Source organism: Citrus sinensis, chromosome 1 (genome assembly GCF_022201045.2).
Source record: "Citrus sinensis cultivar Valencia sweet orange chromosome 1, DVS_A1.0, whole genome shotgun sequence".
Lineage (NCBI taxonomy): Eukaryota > Viridiplantae > Streptophyta > Magnoliopsida > Sapindales > Rutaceae > Citrus > Citrus sinensis.
Window position 1 is genome coordinate 16800132 of NC_068556.1, and position 11629 is coordinate 16811760.

The 11629-nt window shown below is 36.2% G+C and overlaps 2 protein-coding genes across 2 annotated transcripts; one reads left to right on the plus strand and one right to left on the minus strand.

Annotated features, from left to right (window-relative positions):
- The first annotated feature begins 7322 nt into the window (after positions 1-7322).
- Positions 7323-10319, plus strand: LOC102621472 (ras-related protein RABA1f). Its single transcript, XM_006495028.4, has 2 exons — positions 7323-7664; positions 9429-10319. Exons 1-2 carry the CDS (start codon positions 7444-7446, stop codon positions 9859-9861), a joined length of 654 nt encoding a protein of 217 aa, XP_006495091.1. The 5' UTR covers positions 7323-7443; the 3' UTR covers positions 9862-10319.
- On the minus strand, positions 10298-11212 carry LOC107175185 (uncharacterized). The gene has a single exon (XM_015526548.1). The coding sequence runs from the start codon at positions 11210-11212 to the stop codon at positions 10298-10300; it is 915 nt and encodes a 304-aa protein (XP_015382034.1).
- Between the last annotated feature and the right edge of the window lie 417 nt (positions 11213-11629).

Genomic DNA, 11629 nt, shown 5'->3' on the forward strand with positions numbered 1-11629 from the left:
ATCTCGTAACCTTAACATATTTTAAAATTGATTCCTAGTAGTTTCTTTTCCCGCAATTAATTTTTTTTTTAACAAATTGACTACTAGATTTTAAATTTTCTGTGGTTCGACCCCGGACTCACCAGGTTATATTATAACTAAACACTCTTATACTTGGGACTAATAATACTTTTGAGTCGTGTCACACACCCTTAATACATGGCATCAAATGACCAATGGAACATTACTTGGGAAGAAATTTTGTATCTCCACTTTGTAAATATTTTACTATTATTACACTAAATTGTTTTTAAATTACTTAATATCTTTTGCAATATATATATATATATATATATAAAGAGAGAGAGAGAGAGACGTACGTTTGTATGTACCAAAATTTTACATTATAGGAAACTCGTACGCTATTAAAATGCAAGAAGAATTTACAATGTAAAGGGAATTTTACAATGTTGTAAATGCTAAAAAATCATAGTTTATAACATTATAAACTCAACTCATCCGGTATTTTAATAAATTATGGAATTCCCATATTGGAAGCTGGCTATATAAATATTTGAAAATTTTCTAATAAGAAAATTCAACACTTTATTAAAATGCGGAATGAGTTTTAAATGTTGAAAATAAACTTACACAAGGTTGCAATTTGGTTTACAACATTACTAAATCCTTAAAAGAAAATTATAATGTTGTAAGTTCATCTTACATATTTAAAGTACGAGATTTTCGTATTGGAAGGTGTCACCGGGCTTTTTCTAACTATGTCTGGTAACCCTCATGATAGTGCTAAATATTCTACTTAACCAGCCACTCAAAATGCCCCAACGGAAGCTAACGTGTTGTAAGTACACCAAGACTCACAATGGAGGTTATGTAAGAGGGATTTCTCACCAACACAAAAAACAACACACACAAGCCACAAGAACACAAGTAATTTGCTTTTTACGAAGGCTCCAACCCCTACTTTTCTATTTCCGCAATAAGAACAGATTACAAAGAGTTCAAATTTTGTATGCTCGAGGACACAACTCTCAACTCCAAACTCGCTCCCCAACATACATCCCCATCACTATTTATATACACAAGTTTGCAAATGACACCCCCGTTGGCTAAGGTCAGGTGGCACGCCACCCTTGCGCCATCTCAATTTCCCTCCCTAAGTTTTAAGCACCCACTAAGCATGATCTTAGGAGTACAACTCCACTCCCCCTTGAATCAAGCAATCACCGCCTACTTAGCCTAGTAGCAAGGAAATCATGGGATGTAACTGCCACGCCCACTATATTTGCCCCTCATTTCTAGGTACATGATCCAAGGCCATGTTCCCCCACTTAGTTGCACCCACAACTACCACTCATGCTTGATTTTAGGCCTATTTTTGGAGAGTTGCAGCCACCATGCTCCACGTTCAACCGCCATTGTCCGCACACAGCCCGCTCATGAACACCTCTCATTTTCACATGATTCGGCCCCACATGCATGTCCTATGATGTTGCACACTTGCGTGCACTTCGGCACGCAATTACACCACCATCTCACAAAATACCCACACAATTGAGCCATTATCTCACTTACTGTTAGGGGTGGGCAAAATTGGGTTCGAATCAACCCGATCGGGTTTCGGGTTGGTCGGGTTGGATAAAAATCCATCCGAACTCCACCCGATCTGATCCGATCCGAATTCAATTCGGATCGGGTTAAAAAGTCGGGTGGAGTTTGGATCGAATCGGATTCGAGTTATATAGGGTTCGGATTAGAATCGAGTTATTCGGGTCAATTCGGGTCGGATGAAATCGGATCAAATAGGGTTCGGGTCAATTTGGTTAATTCGCGTCAATTCGGGTCTAAGCAATTTGGAGCTAATTTTCTTTGCCTTTAATATGAATCCCACCTAAAAATTCATCATAAACATTTAACAAATAGCAATTTGTTGTAGAGAATCTCTTAATCCACATGAAAAATAATTTAGCCAAGGGCTAAAACATTAAGGCAAACCCCCCCCCCCCCCAATCCATTAATCCACATGAAAAATAATAAAAATAGTAATGATAATAATAATGTTGACCAATGAAATTTCAATTCAAAGATCCTCTTGTCACCTTGCTAACTAAGACCTTTCTCTCTCACCTTCCTTGTCCTCCCTCATTCATCCATTCATTCATTTCAACCAACAAAAAAAGAAAACTACTATAGAATTAAATCCAAATGATTGAAAATTAAAAATTAACACAAAGCATAAAATTAAAATTAACACAAAGTTTAAATTTAATAGTCTCCATCCAAAGCACAATGTCCAATTCTAAAATCTAAACATTAATCTTTTGAACACAAAGTCACAAAATTAAACATAATTAAATAGTTTCCATTTTCCAAAACACAAATGACAAAGTTCCAAAATCTAAAACAGAACAAAGTTTAAATGTAAATCTAGATCAACTTCCTCCACGGCTCCACCGTTCCTCGCAAGCACTTCGACAACTTTTAACTTCAGTTTCTTCTACTCCAAGTTGAAGAATTGAAGTATCTATCCCCTAGAGAAAAATTGAAAAAATAATATATGATAAATGTTTAACTACTTTCTTTAAGCTGCATTTCAAATAAAGGGACATTAAACACAAACACATATGCCCAATTCATGTGTGTACTTTATTAAATATAAGAAAAACAATTTAGTCAATCGTGGCTTATTTCATGGCATTCATCACCAAGTAAATTTAACAATAATCCTAATTACTAAGTAATACCATTCCGCCAACTTCAATGTGTCTAAAATAAATAAAACAATTATAATGTTACAATTTGACTTAAAACTTACAAGTTAAAACTATAACAACTATTGTCTATTATTATAGTTTAAATTACAACGTAAACATATAATATGAAATTATAAATAATAATATCTAATTATCTATTAAGAATTACCTTTCAAATATCCATAACACTCATATCAGCGCTCACTGTTTCCACCGTTGATGCTTGTGATCTTACAAACTCTTTAAAATGTCAAAAAAAATGAAATTAGTAAGTAACTTAAGTACATGTAGATGTTATTTATAAAGTTATAATACATCTTAACTTTATAAAGTATGATAAAAATATTACCTTCTTGTAGCTCTATATGGAATATCTGCTCCTTAATATCTTCCTGAATATTATAGATATGATTAGCAAAAAATTTAGCTTGTAACCAATTTTCGGTACATATCAATGCCTCAATCATACAAGGGTCAAAGAACTCTGATATTCGTCAATGACGCGATGCCCAGTGGCAGTGCTAAAGGTAGATTCAGATGCCACTGTGGAAACAGGAACAACGTGGACATCCCTTGTAATTTTCTCTAATATCGGATACTTCGATCAATTAACCTTCCACCAAAGCAAAACATTGAGCTTAAGATTGCTCGGATCCTCAACTGGGTAACTCAAATATCGTTCTACCTCAGATACTACTCTCTTGCCCTCATTCTGAACAAACACTTTCTGAGCATATCCAAGGAAAGGGCGAGAAACTCAAAAAATGTCATCACCATCACCACTAAGAACCTCCGCCAAACCAACCACAGTTGTAAAATAAGGAGAATAACTTATACCACCATAATTGCCGCTAGGAACACTCTCACTACACATCGATGGTGTGGAACTAGAGCACATTGCACTATATGTATCATAAAGTTCATTCAACAAATCTTTCACTGCTTTGGTCATTTTTTCAACTTTCCAACCATCATTGGCAAAAATGATCTCAAAAATATGTTTGGCAAAGTCCATTTTAGCTCGTGGATCAAGAATAGAGGCAACAATCAACATTTTATTTATTTTCCCTGAAGACTCCTAATATTTATCAAAATTTTCCCTCATATTATAAGTCATAGCCACCACTCAAGGATCTTTACTTGCCTCTAATGCAGTCAATGAGCTCTCAATTAAGCCAATGGTATCATAACAAATATTAGAAGCCACACTCAAAGAAGTAGAAAATAACAATGTGGCATCATAAAATACCTTCAAAAACTTCACAATTCGTTCTGCACTCTCCCAATCCTCAGGTCCAAGCAAGCCCACCCTCTTAGCATTATTTTCTTTCTTGAGAAAGTATGCCTCATACGGTTTATCCACCTCTGTCATTCTATCAAATATTGCTTGAAACTTCAACACAGTCATCAACATTAAATAGGTGGAATTCCACCTAGTAGGACAATCCAAAATAACCGTTCCATTTGGACATTTCACCTGTTGAGCACACTGTTTAAATGCATGTAGCCTCGTAGTGGAGGATCTCACATACTTCACAGCATTTCGGGTGGTGGCAACACTAGCATGCAATTCATTCAACCCCGAAACAACAATCAAATTCAAAATATGTGCACAGCAACGCACATGCATATACTATCCCGCCAATACAAGTGCATCATCATTCCTCCAAGCAAGCAATTGCATAGTCACTTAATTAACAGCAACATCATTTGTAGTGGCATTATCAACGGTTATTGCAAACAACATCTCTATCCCCTAATCTTGTAAACAATGTACAATCTTTTTACCGATCGTTTTCCCTTTATGATCTTCAATCACACTGAAACTAATAATCATTCTGTTCAAACACCAGTCACTATCAATAAAATGAGTTGTGATTACCATGTAACTCATGTTTTGAACGGAAGTCCATAAATCAGTGGTAAGAAACACTCACTGCTTGTTGTTGCAAAACAAACTCTTCAACATTGTCTTTTCTTCCAAAAATAAATCCATAACATTACCAATAGTTCTCCGAAATGGCATAACAAACTGCGGAATGGCTACACTACAAAAATGTCTGAACCTTTTGTTATCCACAAAACTAAGCGGCAACTCACCCATAATGATCATTTTGGTGACTGCCCTTCTACAACTTGACTCCACCCTTTATCCAAAACCATATTACTTGCATTTCCTTCCCCACCCTCAGTTGTCAAGTTTTGTTGACTTTCCTCTTGTTGTTCCCAGAATGTCTTGTATGCAAGGCAAGTCTGTATATGATTTCTCATATTTGTAATCCCATCACGCCTTGAATGACATTGATATTGTCTACCACAATAGTTGCACTTGCATTTGTTTGGATTGTCCTCAAGTAAAGTAAAATGATTCCATGTCGCAGATCTTTTCTTCATCGGTGGTCTTTTTCACTTTGCCTTTTGAGTTCCTTCCATTTGAACACTTTGATTGTCATCATCACTTATCGAATTCAATCTTGAGTGTCCAGACATCTAAACATGCAAATAAATAATTATTAATCATTAATTGATAAATTAAAACACAAAAAGATTATTTAAAAAATCTACTTAATAGTTAGTATTACAAATTGATTCAAATAATTGTTATTATAATTTTATGAAACTTTTTGAAATCGATATTTCCAATTTCCACCATAATATTTATATATGATCAAGAATTCAAGATGCATATTCCATAAAAGAAAACCAAGAAATTAATGTAATTATTTTATTTATAATATCTAATTATCCATTGGCCAAAATAATATAACATTAATTACATATCCGTATTATGCCCACATTATATGTACTTAACCACTTAATATTTACTTATTGGTTATCATGCAATTAATTAAATTGATTAATTGTTTGTTGAAGTTGAAACTTGAAACTACTGCAATTAAATTGGTTAATTTTTTATTAAAGTTGAAATTATTGCACAAGTACACATATCATATCACATATATAATTATAATTTATATTGTAACATAATGTTTAATTTTAATTTTTAATCTACCATTACTATTCATAAAAAAAATCAATTATTAATAAGTAACAAAAAATTAATGCCCGATTATTTTCATTTTATTGTTAAAATTTAACAATAAATAATTATATATTATTAACATACAAAATTGCAATTAACATTTCACTTTCTCATATAACATATAACAATTATAATTAATGCATATATATTATATACCATCTCTTAAATAAGTATCAAAGGCCAGATTCGGGCTTCCAATTTCCAAAACTCAAAAGACTTTTTGAGAGAATGAGAGTCAACAGCCGTGAATGGTGGAGTGGATTGGGGGCAGCTTGCCGAGTGGATCTTCAATCAGACCAAGTGATGGTGGAGTGGAGGATTCAAGGCGTGGATCTGGTGCTTGGTTGCAGTAGATCCGTAATCGGCTTTGGTTGGGGCTGTTCTCGGTGGCGGTTGCTGCGTGTGGTGGCAGGATGAAGCTAGCTCTGTGAACTGTGCGTGTGTGTTTGCTGTGTGTGGTGAGCGACGGAGGCCGTGAATGGGTGTGGCATGTACGTTGTCGGTCGGCAGTGGGCTGGCTGCTTGTGCTTGAGTGCTGGTTTGTGTGTGTGCTAAGCGTTAATGGTAGTTCTTTGTGAGGGACGTGAGGTTGTGAGGGTTTGTGACTTTGTGTGTGTTCTTTGTGAATTATTGTGGTGAATAATGACTTTGTGTATGTGTTGTGTGGTGAATACTGACTCCGTGTACGGTAGTGCACTAGCGTAGACCGTGTAGTGTCAAGTGTGTGACTGTGTGAGTGTGTAATACTGTAATTTTTGGCTTTGTTCTTTTTTTTGTCTCAACCCGATCGAGTTTTCCGATTGGATCGGGTTTCATGATCCGATCGGGTTGAGACAAATTCACTCGATCGGGTTTTCTTCACCACTTGATCCGATCCGAACCTGAAATTTTTTGGATCGGGTCAGTTCGGATATTTTGCCCACCACTACCTGTTGTTGCACCCCACGCTTGCGCGCCCCTATGCCACACTCACATGCTACTGCACCTTTCGCTCGCGAGCCCCTATGTCATGCTCACGCACTGCTAAGCCTTGCTCCCGCGCTCCCATTGCGCCTCAAACTCACGCGCCCATGTGCCCATCCACTTGCAAGATGTTGTGTGCGCCACCCACGCATGCCCTTATGCACGTTGTCTCGCATTCCCATGCCTATGCCACAGCGTACGCTTGCTGCTGCGCCCCAGCCCACGCGTCAAACTTGCCTTGCTTTCGTGCTTGCCACAAGCACGCCCATGCTGCCGCCAAGACTTGGCACAAGGCCAAGTCAAGCCACGACAGTTGACCATCATGACTCACGGTGATGACATACTCATACATATATCAAGCCAAATGGTCCCTATCCCTATCATACGTAAAAAGTAAAAATAAAAAATATATTACAAAAGCCCATTACTCTTGCACCAAAGAATCGTTCACAACAAGCCCACCAAAAGCTTGGGCTAGAATTAACATTGAACCAAATAAACTGACAGACCCGAACCCGAATTCATACAATTATACGAACTTATTGCTCCGGCCCAGAGTCCAGCCTCAGCCTCCACGTTTCTTCTTCAGTTCTCTTTCTCATTTGAACAAATCTCACTTTCACATGTCACTGTTTCATTTCACCATTTCCTAATCCATTTGCCATTGACCCGACCCGAATAATTTAAATGGCGGCTTACAGAGCAGACGAGGACTACGATTATCTATACAAAGTTGTTTTGATTGGCGATTCGGGTGTGGGCAAGTCCAATTTGCTGTCGAGATTCACCCGTAATGAGTTCAGTTTAGAATCCAAGTCAACAATCGGAGTCGAATTCGCCACCCGGAGCATTCGGGTCGAAGATAAAATCGTCAAGGCTCAGATTTGGGACACTGCTGGCCAAGAAAGGTAATTTTTTTAGTAATTTTCTCACTTGGGTTTATTGTCGTTTTATTGATTTTGTTTCTAGGTTTTTTGGCTTTGGGAAAATAAATTTTGTTTGGTTGATGGGAAAATGTCGTTAGTGATGGGGCTGCTGGGAAAATGTGGGCATTTTTCGTTGCAGTTTAAGTGATTGATTTTGGTTATTGTTGATTAAGCTTGCTTGTTTAATTTTATTTGGGTTTGGAATTCATACAATGAGTCAATGATCACATTCATTGCTATATACATTTTGTAAATTGCAAGAAAATTATAAAATGTTCATTTAAAAAAAAATAGCTTATGGGATGTTGAATTCTAGATTTGGGTATTTTTACATTTTTTGTTCATTTGCTGAGAAAAATAAAGGACAGGGGATTTAGATCTGGGGTTCGATAGCTTTGTCATTTTTTGAGATTTGGAGGAAAGAATTGAAGTAATAAATTTTGAATGAATGAGGCCAGTTTGATTGGTGATTGAGAATTATTTGATTAGTAAATATGGCTTTTTGTTGATATAGCATTACTTGTTGAAATGAGTATTTGGTAGGGTAGTTCTGTTGGTGTTGCCCTAAGGTTGCTGTAGTCTTAGTGGACACACTTATTTCTTATTGTTATTCTTTAAGGGGCAAGTAAACCATTTCAAGCTTTCTTGAGGTCCTTGACCCCTGCAAAACTGCTTAGAGAGGTAAAGTGGCTGTTCACAGATCAAAGATTATAAGGTAAGAAATGAGAGTTCGAATAGGTGTTTGTGGCTGTTGTCTATTTTTGTTTATTTTATTGCGGAAAGGATTCGAGGTTTTGAACTTCCTAGTTTACTTTTTTATGTCAAGCTTTGTGATATGTTTCAAATATTCTTTTTGATATGGTGACCTAAGGTTTAATTATTATAACCATATTTATGGCCATAGAAGTTTTAGCTGTGTATTTCTCTGAAGCTCAGACTTATCTGGTAGCAGTAGTTGAGCGTCATTAACTGTAGAGAGAATAAAAAGAATCTGTCCAATTTCTTTTATTGATGTTCGCAATCAGTTGTAGAAGAATCCATTGTAATATTTCTTTTGTTACTCGTAGAAGAATCCATTGTAATATTTCTTTTGTTACTCCTTTCTGCTATATAAATTGTAGATGCTGTGAAGTTTAGATGTATTAAGAGCATCTCCAAAAGCCTATATAAATTTTACTCTTCAAATACCTATTTGCTTACCTATGTGGCAAATAAAAAGGTGAAAAAATATGATATTCTCCAAAAGACTCTTCAAATAGAAAAAAGTTAATATTATTTTAATCATATAATTAGTTTTTTAAAGGAAAAGTCAATAGCAATTAAAGCACTCCTCTCTCTTTCTTCAATAAAAAATAATAAAATATAAATTGAAGAGGGAGAAATTAACTCTCCAAATTTGAAGAGAGAGAATTAATTCTTATTTGAAAAATCTTAATTGAAGTATCTTTTGGAGCTTTAAATATTGATGTGGCTCTTCAAATAAGTAATAAAATCTTATTTGAAGAGCCTTTTGGTGATGCTCTAAGCAGGCATACTTTGTTGTTGGTGTAGAAAAGAAGGGGTTAAAAAAATAAAAAATAAAAGATAAGGGCCCAAACTTAGAATTTTTTTTTTTTTTTAATATTTAGATGAACTAGTTTGGTGATGAACTTCAAGAAATTCTTCTCTTTAAATATTTATATGTTTTTGTATTAGTTATTTGAGTAGCTTGAGATTATGGTTACTTATTTATATTCTTTCCTAAAGATATCGAGCAATTACAAGTGCATATTACCGAGGAGCTGTTGGCGCATTGCTTGTCTATGATGTTACGCGACATGTCACATTTGAGAATGTTGAGAGATGGTTGAAAGAATTGCGGGGTCACACAGACTCCAATATCGTCATTATGCTTGTGGGTAACAAAGCTGACTTGCGTCACTTGCGTGCTGTTTCTACAGAAGATGCTAAAGCCTTTGCAGAAAGGGAAAACACATTCTTTATGGAGACATCAGCTCTGGAGTCTATGAATGTTGAAAATGCATTCACAGAAGTGCTAACGCAAATCTATCATGTTGTTAGCCGAAAAGCACTTGATATAGGGGGTGATCCTGCAGCCTTGCCCAAGGGACAAACGATTAATGTTGGAGGCAAGGATGATGTCTCGGCTGTTAAGAAAGTGGGTTGCTGCAATGCTTAAATGAAGGCTAATGATGGAGTGTACTGATCATATTTCCTCCTATTTCAGTCATATAAATTCAAGAGTTTCACATGTCATGAATCAAGATGTGGCCCCCTTGCACTTGGATTTGGCTGTGACACATAATAACCTTCAATGAGGCTTATTTATGGGATGGAGTTGAAAGAAGTTGCTGCTGCAATTGACACCTGTTTCTCAATGCTCAATGCTCAATGCTCTTTCCTTGTTTGCATTGTTTTAGTAGTTTTTGTTGTATTTTGGTTTCTATAGAATAGAAATTTTTTTTCTTTCTGACAATTTTGCTTTTGTATTCTTTAAATTAAGCTGTCTTCTGCTGATTACATACCTAATACTATTAGTTCATCATATTCATCCATATGTATGTACAGTATATCAGTGAGAAGAGAACAACAATGACCTGTCATCATCAAATGCTCTATTTTGCTAAGTTCTTATTATATTTCGACTTAACATCTCTGCATTTAGCACAAGATATTATATCCATTTCCAAGCAATGCATAAACATCTTGAGATTCTTAAGATTAGTAGAAGCTTTGCCAAGCATTTCTCTCCTCCACTTTCTTACTAAACAGTAATGTCCATCTCTTATGTCTTTCCCATCCTCATCGTCCAGAATCATGCAGTGCAATATATTAAGCTGTTTCAGGTACTTGGATCCCCTTTCCAAGAGAATCCCCAAAGTTGTGCTATACAAACAAGACTCCGATAAATCCAACACTCGAAGTCTAGGAAAGCCTTCAACAATACAGACAACTTGCCTCTCTGTAATTCTCCCGTGAACACCAAGCTCCACAAGATTCCCACAGAAATCAGCCAGTTGAGTCAAAACAGCAAAACCCTCTTCAGGATTAATCACCCGCGAATGAAAAACCCTAAGCTTCTTCCAATACATGAACGACACGCATAACGGCAAGGCCATAGAGCCAGCAACGAGATCAGAAGACAAGAAAAGGGATGCAACATTAGGAGTTTTCTCGGCAATGTAAGCGGTAGCAAAGTATCCGAAGACAAATTTACTTGGAAAATAGATAGCAACCCAACCATCGTAGGTATCAAGAGCTTGTTTGAGAAGAAGGGTGAATCTCAAACGCTGGCGTCTACCCCTTAGCTTGTCGATCAAGCTAAGGTCGAGTATGGAGTTGGGGAAGAGAGCGAAGAGGGTTGCTGAGAGCCATGCACGGCACACGTAAGCAGGGCCAGATAACTGGTCTTGGAGACTCAAACGTGCAAATATCATTGATAGTAGATAAGGGTTTAGGTCTTGCCAGGGCGGTGATGATGCTGAGTTTTGGTTTTGGTCTTGGCTTTGATGCTTCTCTTTCTTCCTCATGATCAATGATTAATTAGGATTTGCAAGTTAATTAAGGTGTCCAGATTTTGCATATAAATAAATAAGTTTTCTAGAAGCGCGGGGCTGGCGTAGAGTTGGCGTGGGGGGGCCCTACTCTCTAGTCCCGCTGGAGGCAAAACCGTTGGAATTGGATTTTTTTTTCTTTTTTAATTTTAATTATTGAGGTGACGGAAAGTTTATCTTGAAATGGGAAATTGACGATTATTATCACAAATTAATTAGGGTAATTGTAATTTTGTATCCGAAAAAAATTTCATCGTCCTCATTTGGTGCAGTTTATCTAATGGTCATAAATATTTATTTCATTCCATATTTTTTTAGTTTTTTTTGGTTGTTTGGTTATTTATTTAGTTGAGTTTTTGAAGTTAAATAAACTACTTTACCTTTACAGTAAAG